General features: G+C 40.8%; 1 protein-coding gene across 2 annotated transcripts in view; it reads right to left on the reverse strand.

Moving 5' to 3' along the window:
* Window positions 1-26997, reverse strand: part of LOC132815443 (disks large-associated protein 1-like) — a 209176-nt gene that overhangs the window by 119123 nt on the left and 63056 nt on the right. The window contains exon 5 of one of the 2 annotated variants that reach the window (XM_060824382.1): window positions 1524-1549. The exons of the other annotated variant lie outside the window; for it this stretch is intronic. Coding sequence (XP_060680365.1) covers window positions 1524-1549 — 26 coding nt within the window. The remainder of the gene's footprint in view (window positions 1-1523; window positions 1550-26997) is intronic. 2 annotated transcript variants of the gene reach the window in all.

A 26997-nucleotide genomic window follows, 5' to 3' on the forward strand; every position in this document is an offset into this window, starting at 1 on the left:
AGTCAATATCTCAAGGTGGCAAAACATCAGAGTCAGGCATGCTAGCTGCCAGTTGTAGCCCCGCTTTCTCAGTAACATGATATGAATACTCTGAAGAGGCTTCAAGGGATGTAGACCAAATGCAAGCAAATGGGACTAGGTCAGATTGAAATATCTGTTTAGCACAGACAAGTTGGACTGAAAAATTTATTTCTGTGTTGTATGACTCCATAACTCCATGACTGGGCTTGTATTCACTATAGAGTTTAGAAGGATGAGTTGGAATCTAAAATGTATAAATTTCCAATTGTGTTGGACAGTCTGATGCAGGAGGATATTTTCCCTGGTTGGGAGTCTCAAACCAGAGCTCACCGTCTCAGCACATGGGGAGCAAGGTAGAGATGTAGAAAATAGCTGTCTTTGTGATGGCATGATAATGTAAGCAGAAACACCCTCTTGGGGTCCAATAATAACACCAAAGCTGCAAGTAGATTGGTTTAGTCTCAAACTGTTGCCACAGAGAGAGATGGAGTCAATATACAGGGAAGGAAGTTTGGAATGGAGGCTGAACACACTGACTTCAGCATTCCCTCTAAGTGCAAAGGAATCACACTGTAAACCTGATTAATAATCTTAAAATAATTTCTAGTGCAATGATTTTATGACAAATTCCTTTGTAGATAACCACATACAGTTAGAATTCAGTTTTACATTACGTTTATGGAAGATTTGAACTCCAAACTATGCTGTATTACTCTATAACCCGAACGTTTGGTTTTTTAATCTAACATCTTCCCATAGAAGGACACCCAGAGCTGTATGCAGTATTTTAAAGGTGGCCTCACCAATGTCCTGTACAACCACAACATGATGTCCCGACTTCTTTACTCCATGTTCTGACTAAAGAAGGAAAGCATACTAACACCTTCTTTATTTCAGTCACAACTTTATTTCTGTCTTAAATAATTTCTTGTCAGCTTCAGATTTTTGTCATCAGATAGTGAAGAAATGCAATGATTTTAAAATCTACTGTCACTGGTGTGACAAGGTGTTGTTGATAGGCCTGTGGCAGTCATTCTGTGGGTAATATAACTGCAGCAGCCATGATATATTTGATATGAAAAGGAGATATGGTGACATTAATGTGTGTAGTCAAGATGAAATGAGCATATAGTTGTATTTCAACTTCTGCATCAGGTCAACTGATTAAAAAGTAACATTTATACCAAAAATATAACTACAGTTCTCCAGGTAACAAAAAGTGGTCTATATCAATTATGCATCTATTTAGAGTCCACCAGTGTGAGAAAATTATTGTTTTGCGCTACTACTGACACATGTCAATGCAGCACTACATCTCATATTAAATGTGGGCAATGCTACTTTTTAAAAACTTATTATTTGACCTTTTAAACTGGTAATGAGGATAACAGAAGTAAATGCTACAGCTTCCTAAGAAATTAAAATTGCGTGATTATAAATGCAGCTAGTCAAATGGTGTTTATTTAAACTAGCCCTCTCTTCAAAAGTTCTTGACTTGTTACCATATTTTGCAGTTGAAATATTGATGCTGTAAAAATGGGATAGAAATGCAATCTGAATATATTCACTTGGCTCAATGCTAACTCTGCTTGGGTGGCAAAGTGGCTCAGTGGTTAGCACTGCTGCCTCACGGCACTAGTGAACTCGGTTTGATTCTAGTCTCGGGTGACTGTCGATGGAGTTTGCACATTTTCCCTGCGTCTGCACAGGGTGATCCGATTTCCTCCCACAGTCCACAAATGTGCAGGTTAAGTGGATTGGCCATGTTAAATTACCTATCATGTTCAGGGATGTGCAGGCTAGATGGATTAGACATGGGAAATGCAGGATTACAGGGATAGGATGGGTAGGAGGGGTGGTGTGGACTCGATGGACCAAATGGCCTGCTTCCACACTGTAGGGCTTCTATGATTTTGTCTACCTCTGACTCCAGTCTCAAGTCTCTATGCACTTGTACACCTAGGACTCTTTGTTTCCAATTGACTAGCTCCCCTGGATCCCATGTGATCTAACCTTACTAACAAGTCTACCATGTAGAACCTTTGCTGAAGCCCATGTAGACAACAGTCTACTGCCCTGCGTTCATCAAGCTTCTCTGTCAAAAAATCCCAATCATGTTAGTGAGACATGATTTCCCATGCATAAAGCCATGTTCACTATCCCTTATCAGTCCCTGCCTTTCCAAATGCATGTAAATCCTGTTCAAAGTTTGTGAGAAGACTTGTAGCTCAGGTGCTCATTGTAGTTCTGTTTGCCGAGCTGGGAATTTGTGTTGCAGACGTTTCGTCCCTTGTCTAGGTGACTTCCTCAGTGTTTGGGAGCTTCCTGTGAAGCGCTTCTGTGATGTTTCCATCCACTCATCCACAGATTCAATCAATAAGCACATCGACCTGGACCCAATATGCCAACCACTGCAACGGACAGCTGGAACTGACAACCAGAAGCGGCAGATTCAAACCACTACAAATGCCGGAGGAAAGATCACAGAAGCGCTTCACAGGAGGCCCCCAAGCACTGAGGATATCACCTAGACAGGAGACGAAACGTCTGCAACACAAATTTCCAGCTCGGCAAACAGAACCACAACAATGTAAATCCTGTCCCTCAGAATTTCCTCCAACAATGTACCCACCACTGATGTAAGGCTCACTGGTCTACTGTTCCCGTTCTTTTCCTTACAGCTTTTCTTAAATAATGGCATCATATTAGCTAACCTCCTGTCTTCCGGCACCTTACCCAATGATATAAATAGCTCAGCAAGGGGCCTGATAATCTCTTTCCTGGCTTCCCATAAGCTGCTGGGAAACACCTGTCAACCAATCTGTCCGGATAGGACAGCCCTGCCATCTCCAATATTCCTGCTGAAAGGCTTTTGCCCAAAACATCAATTCTCTTGCTCCTTGGATGCTGCCTGACCTGCTGTGCTTTTCCTGCACCACACTCTCCACCCACTCCCAATATCAGTCTATGAACTTCCACTACATTCCCTCTATAGCAAGTACAGTTTGCTTAGGGAAGATGACCATAACTGCATGCAATACACCAGATGCAGTCTCAAAAATGTTCTGTAAGACTGCAGTAAGACATCACTTTTTCTGAACTGAAATCCTCTTCTACCAAGATCTTTAAGATGTCAATAACAGAAACTATTAGTACAAGGTATTTCTTTACCTTGTAAACAAACTTTGAGTCAGTGAACAGCAGTAACTCTTTGAGCCAGTCCTGATATTCAGTATTCAATATAATTATATTTTAATTCATTCATGGGAGATGGACATTTATTAGGCTGGCATTTATTATCCAGAGAGCAAAGTCAAATACATTGTTCTGGATCTGGACTCACATTTAGCACCAGACCAAGTAAGACTGGCAGTTTCCTTCCCCAAACGGCATTAGAGAACTAGATGGGATTTTCTCCCTGGCAATCAGCAACAGTTTCATGGTCATAATTAGACGCGTAATTCCAGGTTTTTATTGAATTCAAATTCTACTATCTGTCATGCCAGGATTCAAACTCAGGTCCCGAGAATTTTAGTTGCGGTTCTAGATAATAGTGTAGTGATAATATGTTGTGGTTCTGCTCGCCGAGCTGGAAGTTTTTGCTGCAAACATTTCATTCCCTGGCTAGGGAACATCATCAGTGCTGTTGGAGCCTCTTGTGAAGTGCTGCTTTGATGTTTCTTCCGGTATTTATATTGGTTTGTTTTTGCTGCTTCCGGGTGTCAGTTTCAGCTGCAGTGATTTGTATGTGGGGTCCAGGTCGATGTGTCTGTTGATGGATGTTCTTGCCGTTTCCGGGTGTCAGTTTCAGCTGTAGTGGTTTGTATATGGTGTCCAGGTCAATGTGTCTGTTGATGGAGTTTGGGGATGAATGCCATGCTTCTAGGAATTCTCTGGCTGTTCTCTGTCTGGCTTGTCCTATGATAGTGGTGTTTTCCCAGTCAAATTCATGTTGCTGGTTGTCTGAGGGTATGGCTACTAGAGATAGCTGGTCGTGTCGTTTTGTGGCTAGCTGATGTTCATGGATGCGGATTGTTAGCTGTCTTCCTGTTTGTCCTATATAGTGTTTTGTGCAGTCCTTGCATGGTATTTTGTAAACTACGTTAGTTTGGCTCATGCTGGGTATTGGGTCCTTTGTTCTAGTGAGTTGTTGTCTGGTCTAGACCGAGGAACGAGGACATGCCACAACCAAAAGGACTAGCCACTCTACCATACGTCAGGAGCGTCTCAGAACTGACAGCCAGACTACTGCGACCCTTAGGACTCATAACAGCACACAAGCCAACATCCACGCTCAGACAACAACTTACTAGAACAAAGGACCCAATACCCAGCATGAGCCAAACTAACGTAGTTTACAAAATACCATGCAAGGACTGCACAAAACACTATATAGGACAAACAGGAAGACAGCTAACAATCCGCATCCATGAACATCAGCTAGCCACAAAACGACACGACCAGCTATCTCTAGTAGCCATACCCTCAGACAACCAGCAACATGAATTTGACTGGGAAAACACCACTATCATAGGACAAGCCAGACAGAGAACAGCCAGAGAATTCCTAGAAGCATGGCATTCATCCCCAAACTCCATCAACAGACACATTGACCTGGACACCATATACAAACCACTACAGCTGAAACTGACACCCGGAAACGGCAAGAACATCCATCAACAGACACATCGACCTGGACCCCACATACAAATCACTGCAGCTGAAACTGACACCCGGAAGCGGCAAGAACAAACCAATATAAATACCGGAAGAAACATCAAAGCAGCGCTTCACACGAGGCTCCAACAGCACTGATGATGTTCCCTAGCCAGGGAACGAAACGTTTGCAGCAAAAACTTCCAGCTCGGCGAGCAGAACCACAACAACGGATACCCGAGCTACAAATCTTCAATCAGATTTTAAGTAGTGATAATACCACTAGGCCATCACCTCCCCTTTTATAATATGCTACAACATGAGACTTGTTATTGGTAAGAATAGCAGCAAATTTAGCCCAATAAATGAGATCCATCTGGAGTCACACATATAAGAAATGGAACATTATCTTACATAATATTTTACCAACAATTCACAACATATATGGCTAATCTAAAATATAGAACATAGAACATAGAAAAATACAGCGCCGACCAAAGCCTACCTAACCTACACTAGCCCAATAACCTCCATATGCTTATCCAATGCCTGCTTAAATGACCATAAAGAGGGAGAGTTCACCACTGCTACTGGCAGGGCATTCCATGAACTCACAACCCGCTGAGTAAAGAATCTACCCCTAACATCTGTCCTTTACCTACCACCCCTTAATTTAAAGCTGTGTCCCCTAGTAACAGCTGATTCCATTAGCGGAAAAAGGTTCTCAGTGTCTACCCTATCTAAACCCCTAATCATCTTGTACACCTCTATCAAATCTCCCCTAAATCTTCTTTTCTCCAATGAGAACAGCCCCAAGTGCCTCAGCCTTTCCTCATACGATCTTCAAATATAATCACAAGAGACAAAAGGAAATTAAAAATGACAAAAACTGCAACATTCTAACAGTTGCCAGTTATATCTACATCTTGAATACCAAGAACACAATTCTGCAAACGATTACAGCAGAGAGGTGTTTTTAATCCTCATGGAGCCTGGACAGTGAAGCATGATATATTGGAAAACACATCATGATACTGCTAAGCAGTGATTTTCTTCATCGTTTTTCATGTTAGCTCAGCATAAGTCTCTAATCATAGACTGATAGCATCACCATTTAAGTTGATGGTGTAAGGTGCCTTTGCAAAATCTCCAGAGTTGAGTAATTTCTATAAACTGAAATAATCAGATTATGTATAAAAAAAGATATATTACGTCTGTAATTTATTTTCAATTTGAAAAATAGAACATATAACTTTCCACATTTAATCTTTACAGAATTGATGCCTTTAGGTAAACAGGCTCCTTGCCTTCATAAATAAGCCTGGCCTAGTTATTCTGAAGGGAATGGCAAAGTCGAGTTAGGAAACTTCCTGATTTGCCAGATCTGCCTCCTTAGACACACTCTTTCCGAAAGGCTTGATGTTGCCACAGAACTGAACAGATGGCCAGGCTGGCAGGCTAAAATGCTTCCTATGATAATAAATACATCAACTCAATTTCTCCTAGAAGAAAAGTATTCCAATGAATCTAATTTTTTATATATTTTACTGGGATTATGTTGCAATGAATGTAAGGATTTCAAGCCTTCATTGCCATGCCTAGTCCCATTCTAAATTCTCTGCATGCTGCCTCTGTGCATCCCATAAAAACTCCATAACTAAACACTTAGTATGCACTTCTGCAGATCTCAGGAGCCATGTCTTTGAAATTAACATTAGACAAGATTAAAGTTACCCCAATCTAACATAGTCACATTTAAACACATTTCATACTGAAAAAAATCTTCATTCAAAACATCTACTCAAAAACATATAAATCACTTGAAGTAGTCTATATGTTCTAAGAACATATAATGAGATCAAAAACAGATAATCCTTAAATAACTCCTTAAAATTATCTATCAAACTCAGTCAAACATAATGAGATCAGTTGTTATAACACATCTTTCTTGTTTCAGGTAATGAAGTCCACTGAAACATCAAGACCAGATTATATTTCTAGGTTACACCAGATGGCCTGTCTATTTTCTCTGCAATCCAGTTTGAAAGGGCTGTGAACAATTAAATACTTCAGATTATGACAGTTGAGTTCACAACCATTTTCGTCAGTCTTGAATATGTAATCTCAGTTATTCCAATAAATCTCAATACTGGAAGAATGTTTCTACATTTTCTTTTCACGGCAGACAGAAACACACTTAACCTACACTTTAGCATGTAAGCAGTGAAACTAAAAACAAAGATTATTTTTTAATTTTAACGTCTATCAAGGAAAGAATTCGAAGAGCAGTTTATTTTCAGATTGTGGATCTATTGTAATTCATGACGAATTTGAAGCGCTATGAACCACACATCCTTGTTATAGGGGCCCAATTCCATAGAAATGTTTGGTGGGGCGGGGGGAAGGGAGGATGGTGCAGGTAATTGGAGTGCCCAAGCTCATAATGGAGCCAGCAAAGAAAGGAATGCTACATGTAAAAGAGCTTGCCACACCCTTACTCTGGAATGGTAGAAACTGCCAGAAATAGAAATAAAGTGGAAATCACAGAATTGTGTCTCAGCAATCATTCCTCATAGGCTCCTGGGTTGATTAAATTTGTGACAATCAGAGCCCACCTTTAAATATGCTGTTGTTTTGTTGATAGACAGAGAACATCTTACTGTTTACAAAAGGCATAACCCAATTGCATATATAAGCAAAATATTGTGGATGCTGGAAATCTGAAACAAACACACAGAATGCTGGAGAAACTCAGTAGGTCTGGCAGCATCTGTGGAGAGATAAACAGTGACAATGTTGCATGTCTGATATGACTGTACTTCAGAATTGAACCTTTCAGACTCAAACCTGAACTCTATATCTCTCTCCACACCTGCTGAGTTTCTGTAGGTCTGGCAGCATCTGTGGAGAGATAAACAGTGACAATGTTGCATGTCTGATATGACTGTACTTCAGAATTGAACCTTTCAGACTCAAACCTGAACTCTATATCTCTCTCCACACCTGCTGAGTTTCTCCAGCATTCTCTGCGTTCGATTCAGATTTTCAGAATCTGCAATATTTTGCTTTGATCTAGTGGCGTAAAGTGGCGAAAGTGCCTGTTATTAATATTTTAATGGTCTATTTAATTGATATTTTTATAGGCCTTTAAGAATGCATTGCTTTGCAGGATTTATAAATGGCTTTTTTTTAAAAGCAAATTCATGCATGTCATTGTTTTGAGATAGTCCATTGATCATATACTGAGTGTATACTGGGTATATGGAAGCACAATAGCCATGAGCTGGCATAGAGTTTATAATGTGATAAAAACAAGGACTGCAGATGCTGGAAACCAGAGTCTAGGTTAGAATGGTGCTAGAAAAGCACAGCACAGGTCAGCAATCCTGTTGAAGGGCTTTTGCCCGAAATGTCGAATTTTCCTGCTCCTGAGACGCTGCCTGACCTGCTGTGTTTTTCCAGCACCACTCTAATCTAGGCTAGAGTTTATAAAGTGCCATTTGGAGTGGGTTTGTGACTTGATATGCCATCCTGAGAGGACATGAGGTGCCTAAGTAACATTTTTTGGACATTTCTTTTAAAATATTTTCAAATCTAGACTATTGTTCATGAATCCCCTGAGATCCATCAAACTTAAGCAATGGAGAAGCAGACTCTGCTCTACAAAAATTGTGGCAGGACAAGAAATGCCCAGCTCCACCAGGTCAAGATTGCAGGCTGTGGTCTCATATCTCACATGTGAAATTTCTGGAATCTATGAGTGGGGACAGGAATCCCGGAATTGAGCCCTACCCACCAGTTTGAGAACTCCACAAAGTCTCCATGACTGTACAAATTGAGGCATCTGTGTTGGGTAATTATTCTGGGTTTTTAAAAAATGTGTTTATTGGATGTTAGTGTAACTGGTTTGGCCTTTATTTAGAACGTAGAAAAATACAGTGCAGTACAGGCCCTTTGGCCCTCGATGTTGCGCCGATCCAAGCCCACCTAACCTACACTAGCCCACTATCCTCCATATGTCTATCCAATGCCCATTTAAATGCCCATAAAAAGGGAGAATCCACCACTGCTACTGGCAGGGCATTCCATGAACTCACAACTCGCTGAGTAAAGAATCTACCCCTAACATCTGTCCTATACCTACTACCCCTTAATTTAAAGCTATGCCCCCTCGTAATAGCCCTTCCCTACTTGCTGGGAGAACAGTTAAGAATCAACCACATTACTGTGAGTCTGAAGAACAATTCAGACATGTCATTTATAGTCATATTGCTGGAAGGGAGGAGATGGCATCATGGCCAGGTCATTGGTCATTGACATTATCCCAGAACCCCAGGTTCATGTTCTGGCAGCATGGGTTGAAATTACAGATCCCAAAATCTGAATTATTAATAGCTTAATGATGATTCTGTAACTGTTGTCAATTGTCATTAAAACTCACCTGGTTCAATAACGTTTTTTAATCATAGAATCACTACAGTGCGAAAGGAAGCCCATCAGGTCCACACCAACTCCCTGAAGAAAATCCCACGCAGATCTGCACCTCCACCCTTTCCTTTCCCCAATGCTCTCAATGACTGTAAGGAGTCAGACTGATAAACATCTGGTAAACCTCAATTTTCAAGACTTTTGGCCTGAATTTTAGTGAAACTATTTGAATGCAGCATGAAAAAACTACAAGTCATTTGACTTATGTGCGTACTGTGACATGTAATGAAAATATCTAAAAACAATAACACAAGAAAAGTATTGCTCTGATTCTTCTGAAAGATAAACCTGGGTTTTGACATCTGACAGGACATACAAACACATGCTAGGAACAGAAGTAGATCATCTGGCCCCTCAATCCTGCATTGCCCTTCAATATGATCATGTCTGTTCTCTTTGGGTTTTAAGTTCCACGTTCCTGCCTGGCCTCACACTTTCCTCATTCCTGAAGAAGGGCTTATGCCCGAAACGTCGAATCTCCTGTTCCTTGGATGCTGCCTGACCTGCTGCGCTTTTCCAGCAACACATTTTCAGCTCTGATCTCCAGCATCTGCAGACCTCACTTTCTCCTCTTGATTCCCTTGCCTAAGAAGAACTGGTCTCCCTTTGTTCTAGAAGGTCGAAGGACAAAAGTACAGGTCAATAACAGTGCTGAAGAAAAGTTAAATTATTTCATTTTCCAGGCCTTCTTTGACACTGAATCTGCATGTCACAGAGTAGACCAGGTGGGACTGCAGGATGTTTTGCTCAGCATTGGGGGCTTTATTGTGTAAGGGATGAAATTTTATTATTTTCATGAGATGTCCTGTGACTGCCAAGGATGCCTCTCCCATCTCTGTAAATTGCATTGTTCAAAATGCATCAGAAAAGATAGTAAGTAGACAGGGTGCTTAAGAAGGTGTTTGGTATGCTTCACTTCACTGCCTTTGTCATGTTGAGGTTGCACCGGACGTTGGTGAGATCTCCTCTTGCATATTGTGAACAGTTCTGGTCGCCCTGTTTAGATTAGATTAGATTCCCTAAAGTAAGGAAATAGGCCCTTTGGCCCAACAAGTCCACACTGACCCCCCCCCGATGAGTGACCCATCCGCCCCATATTTACTCTTGATTAATGCACCTCACACTATGGGCAACTTAGCATGGCTAATTCACCTAACCTGCACATTTTTTGGATTGTAGAAGGAAACCGGAGCATCCAGAGGAAATCCGGGAGAATATGCAAACTCCACACAGACAGTTGCCTGAGGCTGGAATCGAACATGGGTCCCTGGTGCTATGAGGCAGCAGTGCTAACCACTGAGCCACTGTGCCACCCCGATAAGAAAGATATTATTAAACTGGAGAAGGTTCTGAAAAGATTTACCAGAATGTTGCCAGTAATGGAAGGCTTCAGTGATAAAAAACTGGGACCTTTTTTTACTGAAGGATAGGAGGTTGAAGGGTGACCTTATAGAGGTTTATAAGATTTTGAGGGGCATAGGTAAGGTGAAGAGTGAAGGTTTTTCCCTTGGGCGGGGGGGGGGGGGGGGGGGAGAATTCAAAACCAGGGGACATAGATTTAAGGTGAGAAGAGAGAGACTTAAAAATGACATGAGGGGCAACTTTGTTTTACATACAGGATGGTTCATATGTGGAATGAACTGCTAGAGGAATTGGTGGATGCGAGTACAGTTACAACATTTGAAAGACATTTGGATAATTACATGGGTAGGAAAAGTTTGAATGGGCCAAATGCAAGCAAGTAGGGCTAGTTTAGTTTGGGAACGTGATCGGTTTAGTTGGGCCAAAGATCTGTTTCCATGCTGTATGACTCTATTAGTACTGCTTTGCTATTTCAATCAAAGGCTACCCATTTTCACAGCTGGGTAATGTTAAAAATCAAGGCTCATGGTCTTATTGACATCATTGGAGACCATTGAGACCTGATGAGATAAATTTGGAGGTTTCATTTTATTTCCTGTAGAGATAATGCTTCATAAATGAGCGAGCATGGTGACATGGTGGAACATAATGACTCACTATCATTACATTTCTGTAGTTACAGAATGCTTCTCATGTTAGCAAAAAACTGAATATATTTATATGGCCGTCAGGTGGTAAATGAGGCTCGATGCAGAGAATTACAATGTTTCACATGGAGGCACAATATTCAGGAAGGTATTATTGCTCAAATAGAAAATTAAGTGCATGGAAAAAGAAAGAAATTTAAGGGACCTGATTAACACTTTGTTGAAGATGTCACAATAATGTTCTGTGGCATTGGGTGAAGCAAGGCTATCTTGCCTCCTGACTCCCTGAAGCTTGATCATATCTACAGGGTGATTCAGGACTGTCATGAAATGCGCACCACTTGTTTGATGAGCACAGCTCCAACAATACTCAAGAGCTTTATCACAGTCCAGGACATGGCACCCTGCTTGATTGGTTCCCCATCCACCAATTTCAACATTCACTCCCTTCATTAATGACAAACAGTGGCAGCAATGTGTACCATTTGAAAAGCGCACTGCAACAATTCACCAGGGCTCTTTCAACAGCATCCTTCTAAGTTGTGACATCTATCACTTAGAAGGACAAGGGCAGAAAATGCATTGGAATTCAATTCATCTGGAGGGTCCCTGAAGTTGCACTCCATCCTGACTTGTAATAATACCACTATCATTATGTCTAAGTTCTGGAAAACCACCCTGTACAACATTGTGGGTGTGCTTGCATGTGGATTGCCACGTTTCAAGAAGGCCGCTCACTTCCATCTCATATCCAGGACAGTTCGGGACAGTCAATATACGACAATGCTCACATTTCATGAAAATCTTCAAAATTTATAATTCGTTGGTGCAACTGGATGTGAGATACCATGAACAACTTTGATTTCATCAAGACAAGAAATTTACTGTGCAGATGTTGAAAGGCGAGGGAAGAGGTCAAGCAAAGTGTCTAAGGAAATAAATTAATTGAACAATGGAAGATTAAATAAACTAGACATATTGTTATTGAAAAAGAGGAAGTTGAGAGGTGATACTTTTGGATTTTAAAAGGGAAGTTGGAAGGATAATGTACACTATGGGACCATGTACACCGTAATTTGTTTGTAACAATAAAAACAAAGATCCACAACTTATACTTCAAGTATTCGTGATTAGTTCAACTTTCCCATGTATTCCAGGTTTTATTAGTTTTTGAATTGCAAGTTGTTGAAGATGATGTGAACTGTTAACAACATAGGGAAACTAGATATCTTGGTATGTTGATGTACCTGCTTGGCCAATTAGCTTGAGGCTTATACGTGAAAGGGCACAGAGGAGACATTAACTTAGAGGAAGTACATTTAATGCCCAATCTGGTACAGAAAGTGAAATAAAGCCAAGGTAAGAAATATTATCTATTGAGAGAGAGAGAGAGAGAGAGAGAGAGAGAGAACAGACAAAATTGTTCTCACAAGTTGATGCAGTATAGCACTTCCAACATTTTTATTTCTGCCTTTAATGACACATCCACTGTCACCTGAAGTTACTTTAACATTTATACCTGATAGTAGCCAGTGCTGATCACTTCATAGTTACTTTCACAGCAAACTATGGGTTATTATTTCAGTGAACAAGTGGTTCAACAAGTGAACAATGAATGAAGCAGGTCACTTGGATCAACTGTGGAAGCAGATTTAAATGAAAATTAGATTTCTTTCATAAAATAATATGATGGAATCCAGTGTCTGTGCATTTCGGGATATTTAATATATTTACTATGGTACACTTTAAGAAGCACATTACAGGTAACCACAGAACTACTGCAACATAGAAGGTGATCATTTGGCTCATCGTGTATGCACAACTCTCCAAATGAGCGTTTCACTTTGTTCCATTCCCCTGCCTTCTCTCTATAACCCTTCACATTATTCATTTCAGACAGCAATCTAATTTTCTTCTGAATATTTCAATCAAATCTGCCTCTATCATACTCTTAGGGATTGCATTCCAGACATTAACCACTCACTGCACGAAAAAAAAAATTGCTCATGTCAGTTTTGATGCTTTTATCAAATACTTGAATTTGTACCCTTCTATTCTCAATCCCTCCACAAGTGGGAACCATTGTTCCCTATTCATTCTGTTCAGACTCCTGATAATTGTGAATGAACCAATGTTTCATACAAATTTGACGTAACTTCTTTATTCTTGTATGCTATGAGCCAAACAATTTAGCCTAGGAGACTGCATACTTCAATAACTCATCTCTCAATCTGTCTTGTCGCCTCCAGTGACTTATGCCCATGCACATCCAAATCCCTCTGCACTGGCACCTGCTTTAGAGTTTTATTCTTTATGTTTTACTGTCTCTCTGTGTTCTTCCCACCAAAATTAATGAATGCACATTTCTTCACATTTTGTGCCACCTATTCACCCATTCCATTATCTTTTCATTATGCTTCTTACCTTGTACATGAACCTGCTCAAAATTCACAATGCAGCCTCCGCGTTTTTATTATCTGTAAACTTTGAAATTGCACCCTGTACATAAACGTCCATGTCATTGATATAAATCAAGAACAGCAAGGGTCCCAACACTGGCCCTGGCGATCTCCAGGATAAAGTGAGGTCTGCAGACCTCGAGGATACTCATTCCTCCTGCCCCAAATACATCCACTAACTCTTTATTTCTTGTCAGTAAATTACATATCTACTATTGGTGCTGTGCCTTTTAATTGATGAGCTATGAATTTATTCATAAGTCTGTCCACAATTCCTTTTGTTAACTCTTCAAAAAACTCCAGCAAGTTAATTAAACATGATTTCCTCTTAAGAGAGCCATGCTGACAAACGTATAAATCCACATTTGCCCAAGTAAACATTATTTCGTCCTGAAACATTATTTATGGGAGCTTTCTTCAGCATGGAGATAAATTAACTGGTCCATTGCTGCAGGGCTTATCTTTGCACACCAATTTGATCAAGAGTGTGACATTTACAATTTTCCTAATGACTGTCTCCACAAGCTGGGTATAAGGAAGATTGAAAAATTATCGACAGTGCCTCTGCAAGTCCCACTCCCTTTTCCTTAAGTATCCTTGAAAGTACCTTATCTACTCCTAGTGCCTTCATCATTTTAAATACAGTCTCTTTAATACCGCTTCCTTCTCAATTTTAAACTTTTCTCTTGTCTCAAGGCAAGTGTCTAGTATAGCCACACATTGTATTTCTACATGATAACCAGTGTTAATAACTCAACAATCTTAGTTACCACAAATATGCACAGCACCCCTGTTTTAAAAGTTGCTACTTTTCTCCTTATAACCCCAACTATTAAATTATTGTTCCTTATTCATGTGCCATCTATCTCTCCACATCTTCTGTGCACACCTCTGATATGATCTTTTGGCTCTGTCAAGTTAGAAACGAAATGTGTGGTGCTTGAAAAGAACAGCAGATCAGGCAGCATCCGAGGAGCAGGAAAGTCAATGTTTCGGGCAGGAACCCTTCATCAGGAATGTGGAGGGAGAAACGAGGGTGCTGAGAGATAAATAGGGGGATGGGGATGGGGATCGGGATGGGACTGGTGGGGAAGGTATCTGGGAAGGCGATAAGTAGGAGGTAATTGTGATAGGTTGGTGAGGAGGGTGAAATGGATAGGTGGGAAGGAAGGTAGCGAGGTATGGCAGTTCAAGAGGGTGGTGCTGAGTTGGACAGTTGGATCTGGGATGAAATGGGGGAGGGGAGATGTTGAAACTGGTGAAGTCAATATGGATGCCATGTGGTTGGAGGGTCCTGAGGCAGAAGATGAGGCGTTCTTCCTCCAGTTGGTGGTGGCTTTGATTTGGCAATTGAGGCAGCCCCTACCTTCCTCTCAGCCCCACACCCTATTCATCTCTCCTCACCCTTCCCCCTCCACATTCCTGATGAGGGACTTCTGCCTGAGACATCAACTCTGCTGCTCATTGCTTGCTGCCTGGTCTGCTGTGCTTTTCCAGTGACACACTTTTCGACTCTGATTCCCCAGCATCTGCAGTCCTCACTTTCTCCTCCCTGCCAAGTTAGTTTTAACCCTTCGCAAGAGCACTAGTAAAACACTTGCAGGGAACTCAGTCCCAACCAATCCAGTTTGCGCAGATCCCATTTCTTATATAGCCTGTCCCAATGTCCCAAGAACCAAAAACCATCCTCCAATCACCCTTAATGTTACACACGCATCTGCTTTTTCTTTGTCTTTCTATACTGAGAAGTGGTATTGGAAGTAATCTGGAGATTTCTATTTTTGAGATCTTGCTTGCTATCTAGCTCCCTAAATTCTGACTGCATAACCGCATACTTTTTCTGCCCATATTGTTTGTACCAATGTGGACCACAAATGATGGCTGTTCAATCTCCCCAATCAGGATGCAGTGAAATATCTGATCCTGGCATCTGGGAGGCAACACATCACTTTCAATGCATGCCTGCATCTGCAGAAATATCTTTTTTTTTTAGATTACTTACAGTGTGGAAACAGGCCCTTCAGCCCAACAAGTCCACATTCTATTCCTCAAATTATTGAATCACCTATTCCTATTGCTCTTCTGCCTTTGTTGTACCCCCTGGACAGCTGAGCCATCTGTGATGCTTCAAACCTGGCTCTAGGATATGGTCCACAAATGATCTATCATTTTGACCAGTATTCAGAACAAAATGCTGGTTTAAGAATGGGATGCATGCAAGGGATTTTTGCACGACCTGCCTGTTCTGTTTTGTTTGCTTGGTAATCACCAATTCCCTTTCTCCCTCCACACTCTTAAGTATTGGGTGATCATCACTTTCCATTTTGGGGAATATCTTTGCCTCATTTATGGCTCAGGCAAATTGATAGATGATGATTTTCCATTAATCAAGAACTCCATTATTATTGTATCATATGACTATTTGGAAGTTCTGGAGCACAAGTCTTCGGTACTATTGTTCGAATGTTGTCAGTACCCATAGCCTTTGCAGTATCCAGTGTGTCCAACTGTTTCTTGATATCACACAGAGTGAATTGGTATCTGAAATGCTCAGCATCACTGGAGGAGGAGACATTTGATCATCCACTTGGCACTTCTGGCTACTGATTGCTGTGAATGCTTCAGCCGTTACTTTTTCACTGATGTGCTTGGCTCTGCCATCATTGAGGACAGGGATATTTGTGGAGCTTCCTCCTCCAGTGAGTTGTTTAATTGTGCCTTATCATTCAAGACTAGATATGGCAGAACTGCAAAGTTTAGATCTGATCCGTTTGTTGAGGGATCACTTAGCTCTGTCTATCACTTGGTCCTTATGCTGTGTGGCATGCAAGCAGACCCGTTTGGTAGCTTCACAGGTTGATACCTGGTGCTGCTCCTGGTATGCCCTCCTGCACTCTCCATTGAACCAGTGTTGAGTCCTGACTTAATGGTAATGGTTGAGTAGGGGATATGCTGGGACATAATGTTGCATAGCATATTGAAGTTCAGTTTTAGATTAGATTAGATTAGATTACTTACAGTGTGGAAACAGGCCCTTCGGCCCAACAAGTCCACACCGACCCGCCGAAGCGCAACCCACCCATACCCCTACATTTACCCCTTACCTAACACTACGGGCAATTTAGCATGGCCAATTCACCTGACCCGCACATCTTTGGACTGTGGGAGGAAACCGGAGCACCCGGAGGAAACCCACGCAGACACGGGGAGAACGTGCAAACTCCAAACAGTCAGTCGCCTGAGTCGGGAATTGAACCCGGGTCTCTGGTGCTGTGAGGCAGCAGTGCTAACCACTGTGCCACCGTGCCGCCCAGATTCTGCTGCTGTTGATGGCCCACAGCACCTTCTGGATGCTCAGTATTGAATTGCTAGATTTGTTCAAAATCTATTCCATTCAGTACACTGATAGTGCCACACAACATGACAAAGGTTGTTCTCAATGTGAAGGTGGGACTTTGTCTACACCAGGATTGTTCAATGGTCACTCTTACTGATACTGACATGGACAGATGCATCTGCAGCTGGCAGATGGATAAGGATGAGATCAAGTATGTTTTTCCCTCTTGTTGGTTCCCTCACCACCTACCACAGACCCAGTCTAGTAGTTATTTCCTTGAGGACCTGACCAGCTTGATCAATAATGCTGCTGCTAGCCACTCTTGGTGGTGGACACTGAAATCTCCCACCCAGAGTATATTTTACACCCTTGCACTCTCAGTGTTTCTTCCAAGCGTTGTTCAACATGGAGGAGAACAGCATATGGTAACCAGCAGGACGTTTCCTTGCCCATGTTTAATTTGCTGCCATGAGGCTTCATGAAACCCGGAGTCAATGTTGAGGACTCCCAGAGCAACTCCTTCCTGACTGTATACCATTGTGCTGCCACCTCTTTGCTGTATCTGCCATACTGGTGGGACAGGAAATATCCAGGGATGGTGATGGTGTTGTCTAGGACATTGCCAGGTATGATTCCATGAGCATGACTATGTCAGGCCGTTGCTTGACTAGTCCGTGAGAGAGCTCTCCCAATTTTGGCACAGGCCCCCAGGTATTAATAAGGAGGATTTTGCAGTGTCGACAGGGCTGTTTCTGCCGTTGTTGTTTCCGATACTTAGTTAATGCCAGATGATTGATCCAGTTTGATTTCTTTGAGATTTGATCGAGATTGATACAATTGGATGGCTTGCTAGGCCAATCTCAGAGGGTAATTGAGAGTCAACTACATTATTGAGAGTCACATTTTGGCTAGACCAGGTAAGGATGGTAGATTTCCTTCCCTGAAGGTCATTAGTGAATCAGATGGGCTTTTGCGACAATCGACAATGGTTTCATAGTCATCAGTAGATTCTTAATTCCAGTAGATTCTCAATTCAAACATCACCATCTATTATGGTAGGATTTGAACCCAGGTCCCCCGGAATATTAATTGAGTTTCTGGATTAATAATCTAATGATGATGACACTCAGCCATTGTCTCCTCTTCTTTACCAACTGAAACTTTGACAGCCAAATTGTTAACATACGAACAGGTTACTCTGCTTTGTTCCATGCTTTGACCCTGTGTCTCCAAATCCAAAAGCTGGTCATCACTTTTTTCTGTGTCAAGCCACTTGATTTTCAATTGATCTTGGTTGTGTTTTTTCCCACTTGAGAAGTAAATCACATGGGTCTGTCTCTGGGCATCTGCAGACCTCACTTTCTCCTCAAAGGTTTAGTATGTCCAAAATCCCTTGATCTGGAACATTTGTTATAGAAAAGACCAGGCCCCCTCATGATATATAAAGAAGGTAGCTTAGACTGTGTATATCTTTTTCTTATTTTAAAACTAAAAGGGAGGTACTGTGTTCCAGATGCAATTCGATTGGTCAAAATACTCGACCTTAAGAATAACGCTATTTATTCAAACATTACAGTTAAAATACAGCAAAAGAAATTGGAACTTAGAATAACTTAACTCTGTTGGAAAACTTAACAGAATAATAAATGCAGCAGCTATTACTAAGTGACTGTTCCAATCTAATAACATCCCATAAACACACCCTTGGCAAAAGACAAATTCAGAAAATAGACTGTTTCACATGCAGTTATAGAGTCATAGAGATGCACAGCACAGAAACAGACCCTTCGATCCAACCGTCCATGCCAACCAGATAACCCAACCCAATCTAGTCCCACTTGCTAGTACCCGGCCCATATCCCTCCAAATCCTTCCTATTCATATACCCATCTTAAATGTTGCAATTGTACAAGCCTCCATCAATTCCTCTGGCAGCTCATTCCATACATGTACCACCCTCTCTTTTATATCTTTCCCCTCTCACCCTAAACCTATGCCCTCTAGTTCTGGACTCCCCGACCCCAGGGAAAAGACTTTGTCTATTTACCCTATCCATACCCCTCATAATTTTGTAAACCTTTATAAGATCACTCCTCAGCCTCTGACGCTCCAGCGAAAACAGCCCCAGCCTGTTCAGCCTCTCTTTATAGCTCAAATCCTCCAACCCTGGTAACATCCTTGTAAATCTTTTCTGAACGCTCTCAAGTTTCACAAATCTTTTCAGTTGCCCAATCCAGGAGAAAAAAAAACATGAAAAGACAATTCTGAGAGAGAATGTAACAGCCTGGAGGGATTCATTGCCTTCCAGCCTGCTGAGACTCAGCAACAACTGCCAAAAGCTAACAGAAAATCTTGGATCTGTGAAAGTCTGATCGCACTCATTCAGGTTGCTTATATTGTTCAAATTTATAGAAAGACAATGACTCACAAATTGCTTATCTTCTCATAGACTGCTCGGCACCTGTCGTCAGTCTCTCTCTCTCTAAAAGAAACCAGGGCAAAACACACTTCTTAAAGCCACAGCGTCATCACACATTCAGTATCATCTTAAATTAAAGGGGACACTTTTAAATATTAACAGTTTTAAAAAGGTCAAGCTTCAGAACACTCTATAAACATTTCTGCTTCTCCACCTCCCTCTCCTATACAACACACATCACAACAAACTTTGGGTCATTAAACTCTCTTGATTCAGGAACAGTTCTTTATGATCGGAAAGTTATGCAAGTTATTTCTTATGTAGAAAATGAGAGATAAGGAAACCAGGAAATTACAGACCAATTATCTGTTGTCAGCAAATTATGAGAGATTTGCAATTAAGGATTGGGTGATTGAGCATTTTGAACATTTCCAGCTGATTAGAGGGACGCAGCATGGATTTGTAAAGAGTAAATCATGCTTGATGAATCTCATTAATGTTTTTGAAAAAAAGAAATAAAGTAGTGGACAGGGGATTGTCTCTTCATTCTCTGGTTACTTGCCAAAATGCAGGCTTGATTCAAAGTACTACATTTTCCACACGTGTAGAGCATGGAGACAGCCCAGCCAGAAACGGGTACCAATCACTGTGCTGCTACATCAATCAAACTACACTGGCTGCACTACCATCTGAATCAACTGCCCCAAACACCCCTCCCCGTCCCGCCAACAAGGAGTTCAAGTTATTGTGACACTGTATACTTTTGCATGCAAGCTATACCTGGAGCTATGGATGGTGATGGTAGAGGTTTCATTTACTTTCCACCACATAGCTGACCAAGAATCACTGTAACACTTACTGCCTGTCATTCATATATTTACAAGTTGGCAGTCAATCTATTTGGCCACATTTCGAAACTACCTTCCAAAATCATCAAATCCTGCACAGATGAGGACATGACATACTGCATTGCATGACTTCTACAGTGAAATCTCTATGGATGTTATTTTTAGAGTCATCCAGTATAAAAAGAGGCCCTTTGACCCATGTCTATGCTGACCACCAATACCAAACTATACTTAAGCCCATTTACCTGCAGCTTACCTGGCATTTTAAGTGTTCATCCAGATGCTTTTTAAAAGTTGCAAGAGTATTTGTCCCTACTGCTTTCTCAGGTACCACAATCCACACATATATATACACACCAGCCACTGGATGAAAAAATATCTTTCCTTAGATCTCCTCTAAACCACTTACACCTCACCTTAAACTTATGCCCTCTAGTCTTGGACATGTCTAAGGAAGGAATTATCATGATCTACTCTGTTCCTGCCTCCCATAATTCTGTATACCTCAATGAGATCAATTTATAAACCTCAGCTTCCCCTGATCCAAAGAAAACAAATCAACCTTTCCAGTCTTTCCTCATAACTCAATTTCCCATCCCAGGAAATCTTTTTGCACCCTGCAACAATGCAACAAAATCCTTCCAACAGTGTGGTGACCAAAACTGCACACAGCATTCCATCTGTGGACTAACTGGTGTTTTATAATTTTGTAACAAGACTTCCTTGCTCCAATATTCTGATATTCTATACCTGGGCTAACTGAAGGTAAATATCCCGTATGCCCTCTTCACCACTCTGACTATCTGTACCTTAGGTATTTATGGACTTGTACGCCAAGATCCCTTTGTTCCTCAATACTCCCTAGGAGCCATTGTGTGCATTGTGTACATTGTGTCTATTCTTCCTTTATTAGACTTGCCAAATCACACATACCTGGATTAAATTCAGTCTGCCCTGTCCGATTCACCAGCTGATCAATATCAGACAGTAGCCTTGAGATCATCATCCTATCAACAACACAATCCATTTTCATGTCATCTGCAAACTCACTAATCATACCTCCTACATTCACAGCAAGTCGTTAATGTACATAACAAGCAACAATGGTCCCAGCACTGATCCCTGTGGTAGTCACAGACTTCCAATCACAAAACAAGCCTCCACCATCACCAATTGCCTCATAATTGTAGGCCAATTTTGGAACCAGTTTGCCCACTTGCCCTGTATCCCATGGGCTCTTTATCTTTTGAACCATGATGGACCTTGTCAAAGGCTTTAGTAAAGTCCATATAAATCACGTTAATTAAATCATTCCATCAATCTATTCAGTCATCTTTTCAAAAAACTCAGTTAAATTTAACAGACATAATCTCCCTCTAATAAATCCATGCCCTAATCAATCCCTGCCTTTCCAAGTGTTGATTAATCCTATCCTTCAGAATATTTTTCAATAATTTCCCTATCACTGATGTCAGACTAACTTCTTCTATAAAGGAATGACAATAGCTATCCTCCAGTCACCAGAGTCTTCACCTGTGGCCAATGAGATACTAAATATCTGCACCCTTGCTTCCCATAGCAGCTTGGCTCACATCTCATCAGGCCATGGGCCTTTATGCTGTTACATATCTAATATCTCCTTATTAATCATAACAGGTTTTAGAACCATACCACCCCAACTGAAATTGCCAGCTACAATGTCCTTTGTGACCACAGATGAGAAATATTTATTTAAGAGTCCACCATTTCCACTAGCACAGATTGCCCCTTTGGTCTATAATAGGCCCCACACTTTCCCTGGTAATCCTCTTACTCTTAATATAAAAAAGGATTTTGGGTTTCCTTGACCACAACTACCAAAGGTACTTCATGGCCCCTCCTAATTTCCTTTTTAAGCAACCTCCCGATTTCTCTATACTTTTGAAGGGCCTTCAGAATTTATAATGCACTGTACCTGACATATATTTCCTCTTTTTCTTCATCAAACTCTTGATATCCCTTCACATCCAGGTTTTCCTGGACTTGCTGCCCATGCCCTTAAGAGGAACACACTGGCCTGAATTCTCATTATGCTACCGTTAAAAGACTCATACTTTCCAAATAGAGACTTACCTTCAAGTAGCTGCTCCCAGTCCCCCATTGCCTCTCTCAGGATATTGAAAGTGGCTTTTAGGGACTTCTGCACTACACCATCCCTTCCCATTATGATTTTGAAATATACAGAGTTATTGTCACTACCCCCAAAATTTTGGCCTTCCTCATTACTATAAAGATGGTTTCCTTTATCAAGAATGCAATGCTCTCACCTCTCTTACATCCCCCCGCCCAATCATGCCTGAAACTTCTATCTCCTGGAATGTTGAGCTGCCAGCCCTGTTCTTCCTTCAACCATGCCTCAGTGTCTGCAATAAGATCATATTCCAAATGTCAATCAATGCTCTAAGTTCATTATTCAAATAAGAACAATTTACCTTTCTAGACCAGCCATGTATGTTATCCTGCCCTTGTCGTCTCCACTCAATGGACTGTCTTAACATTCTTCTATATCTGAATGGACCTTGCTCCTGACTTTACATCTGGTCTGGGACACTCATAAGACTGCTGATGAAAGTCCTATTAAGGGAGCGTTTGCTAAAGTTAAAGCTCATAGAATTGAAGGCAAATCATTTATTTAGTTAGAAAATGGGCTTACTGGCAGGACACAAAGGATGGGGATAACAAGATAAGCATTTGAAGGTTAGAGTTTTCCATGTTGAAGTTGGTGAATGTGTCTCATAGCATCATTTTCACCATGACTGTGGTGAGCTATCTCCTGTAACTACACTTTCTCACCTCATTATACATGTGACTGAGATGTTGAGATATCAAGTTCCTGACTTCCTATGTAGAGGAGATAGTTGAGCTGGTCAGACAAGACCAAGGCCCCTCATGTGCTATGTGGAGACAACAATGGGCAACAAACTTGGTAAGTTCCATTGTGTTATTCTCTTCTCTGGTGGTGCTTCCTTATTGTTGTTCTGCATGAGGCTTTATCTTTCTTCAACTACTGTCTCTTCTCTTGGCATGTAATTTATGACACTCAAGGAACCTCTGCATGCAAGAGGACACAGCCTGACTCCTCATCAATAGACAGCTTTTCTTGATATTGAAGGTCTGATTTTTTGGACTCTCTCTTAAGTCACCTCACCTGCCATTATTCTCACCACCTCAGAGGGACTAGCAAGGATTAACATTGCTTGAATTTTAGTGGTTCAGTGCTCAAAAAGGACAATCAAACACAGAGGGAGAACTTCAGCCAACTGAATGGGAGACTGGTACCAACTCAACCAGTGCCATGAATTGGAATTCTGAAACAGATTGAGTGAAAAAGACTTATTAAGTATTATTTCTTTTTTACTACTGTAATACAGTCTGTAAAATGTGGGAAAATATTTTTGTACTTGAAATCGTTCTTCTAAATAATCAGGACTCATAAATGTTTAGATTGACTCTTTCATACTCTATAGTTGTATTTGACTTAGACACAAACTAAACTTAAGGAGAACCCCAAAGTCTATTGAACAGAGGAGATCCAAAGAGACTTGAGAATACATATATGATTAAACAATCATGAGCAGGTATTAAAATAATTCAAAAGCTTAATGAAATGCTAGATTTTATATCGAGAGGACAGGAGTGAGAAAGGCAAAGTGTCCTGCACAAGCTGTACAACAGCTGGCCAGACAACATGTGAGGTACTGGGGACTTCAATTTGTGAATGTCAGAGAGCAAAAGAGATGTATAGCATGGAAACAGACCCTTTGGTCCAAGCTGTCCGTGCTGACCAGATATCCCAAGCCAACCTTGTCCCACCTGTTAGCACCATATCCCTCCAAACCCTTCCTATTCATATACCCATCTAAATGCCTCTTAAATGTTGCAATTGTACCAACCTCAACCATTTCCTCTAGCAGCTCATTCCATACACGTGCCACCCTCTGCTTGAAAAAGTTGCCCATTAGATCTCTTTTATATCTTTCCTCTCTCATCCTAAACCTATGTTCTCTAATTTTAGACTCCCCACTCCAGGGAAAAGACATTGCCTACTTACCCTACCCATGCCCCCCATGATTTTATAAACCTTATAGGTCACCCCTCAGCCTCCGACGCTGCTGAGAAAACAGCCCAAGCCTTTTCAGCCTCTTCTTACAGCTCAAATCCTCCAAACCTGGCAACATCCTTGTAAATCTATTCTGAACTGTCTCAAGTTTCACAACATCTTTCTGATAGAAAGGAGACCAGAATTGCATGCAATATTCCAACAGTAGCCTAACCAAAGTCCTGTACAGCCGCAACACGACCTCCCAGCTCCTATACTCAATACTCTGACCAATAAAAGAAAGCATACCAAACGCCTTCTTCACTATCCTATCTACCTACTTTCAAGGAGCTATGAACCTGCACTCCAAGGTCTCCTTGTTCAGCAACACTCCCTAGGACCTTACCATTAAGTGTCTAAGTCCCATTAAGATTTGCTTTCCCAAAATGCAGCACCTCACATTTATCTGAATTAAACTCCATCTACTATTTCTCAGCCCATTGGCCCATCTGATCAAGATCTCCTTGTAATCTGTGGTAACCTTCTTCACTGTCCACTAAACTCCAATTTTGGTGTCATTTGCAAACTTACTAAGTATACCTTTGCTTACATCCAAATCGTTTGTATAAATGATGAAAAGTAATGGACCCAGCACCGATCCTTGTGGCACTCCACTGATCACAGGCCTCCAGTCTGAAAAACAACCTTCCACCACCACCCTCTGTCTTCTACCCTTGAGCCCATTCTGTATAAGAAGGCTAGTTTTCCCTGTATTCCATGAGACCTAACCTTGCTAACCAGTCTCCCATGGGGAACCTTGTCGAACGCCTTACTGAAGTCCATATAGATCACATCTACCGCTCTGCCCTCATCAATCCTCTGTTAATTCTTCAAAAAACTCAATCAAGTTTGAGAGACATGATTTCCCATGCATAAAGCCATGTTAACTATCGCTAATCAGTCCTTGCCTTTCCAAATACACATGCATCCTGTCCGTCAGGATTCCCTCCAACAACTTGCCCAATTCATGAATGCTTGTACTTACGAATGCAATCTCATATGCGCTGTAAGTTTAAAAATCTGACATCAAAACATGTCCTGCATTTATGATTGGCTCCTTCACTTTGTATTATTGTGTTCTGGCTTACAGTGAATTGATTTGTGAACAGACTCCAGAACAGAACCCTTTTGCAACCTAGAGACTGCCTATACTGTAAATAACTCTGGTCAACAATCCTTAGGACAAATAGTTTGGCCTTGACGGAGTAAATGTAATAGAATTATATCTGGATTTCAAGGGATATATTGTATAGGGAAATTACACAAGCTGGGGTTTTGTTCCAAGTAATTCAGAAGGTTGTGAGGCAAATTGATCAAAGTTCTCAAACTATTTACAGGAAAGATGCAGTAGATAGATATTATTTATGTTCTTTGGATTGTCTAGACGTGGGACATAAATTAAAAATTAAAGCCCATCTCTTCAGGAATAGAATTAGGAAATGCATCTAAAGTGATTGAAGCTTGGAAATCTTTTCTGTGAGATCAATTGTCCATTTGAAATTGTAGGATTTTTGTGAACTAAATTTACTAAACAACGTTGAGAAAAAGCAAGTAAATGGAGTTGAACTTCAGTTCAGGAACAATCTTGTTAAATGGTAGAACATATTCAATGGGCTAATTTCCTACCTGGTCCTTAAATTTCATCCTAATTTCCCATTCTTTGTCTTATTTTCATTGCAACTCTGTGAAATGCTTGTGTTTCTACATGAAAGGGAGCACATAAATGCAAATTGGTTTTGTGAAATGAACACTGAATCTTCAAGGAATAAACTACATCTATTAAATTCAGATAAACTAAATTATATTTGTTCACTCTTTAAGTAAATAATCCAAAAGAACTCAAATTCTTTCCATTTATTTTAATACTAATGCATCCCAAAGGCCAAATTGTTTCCTATCAGTGACATTGTGGAATCAAACCATTTTATTCCCTCAATTGCGTGGAGCTAATTCAAGCACTACAATTAATCTTGATCCATACATCGAAATCTTCCTCAATTATCTTTTTAAACACTCAAAATTGTGTTCTCATTCTCTGACTGGTTGAATGATTCAAGTAGTCATGTTACAAAGAACCCTGATTAAAACAGAAGGTTTCTTGGCAACAGGTATTGCATTTATCAGAAACCAGCTGTGCGAGGAGGAATCTGAACATTGTTGATAATTTAAAATGAATTCACTGACACAGAACATAAGTCAAATTCAGACAAAAGCCTGACTTTGACAATTGTTCAGAACTAGTTGAATTCTGCATTCCAAGGGATCATAATGATACAGCAGCGTGCGCTGATACGAAGTTGTGACCGTAACTGTTTAAAAAATTGTCATTGAGATTACGAGCAGTGAGCGTTAAACTGTACTGAATTTTGTTGTGTAAAAAATCAAATTGTTTAACGAAATATTTGCATTACCAGCCCTCTCTAAAACACATAGCTTCCATTCCAAAACTAATCTTTTTGAAACGTTTACAAGAAATAAAATAGACTCAAATTACACAGTACCCTTCCTGACCTTGCAACATTCCAACGCAATTTACAGCTAATTAAGCGCTTTATAAGTGTAGCCACTGTTGCATTTGAATGATTAAATTTTACGCTCAGTTTCATGGAGAGAAGGATGGGT

The sequence above is a fragment of the Hemiscyllium ocellatum genome, chromosome 4 (genome assembly GCF_020745735.1).
Source record: "Hemiscyllium ocellatum isolate sHemOce1 chromosome 4, sHemOce1.pat.X.cur, whole genome shotgun sequence".
Classification (NCBI taxonomy): domain Eukaryota; kingdom Metazoa; phylum Chordata; class Chondrichthyes; order Orectolobiformes; family Hemiscylliidae; genus Hemiscyllium; species Hemiscyllium ocellatum.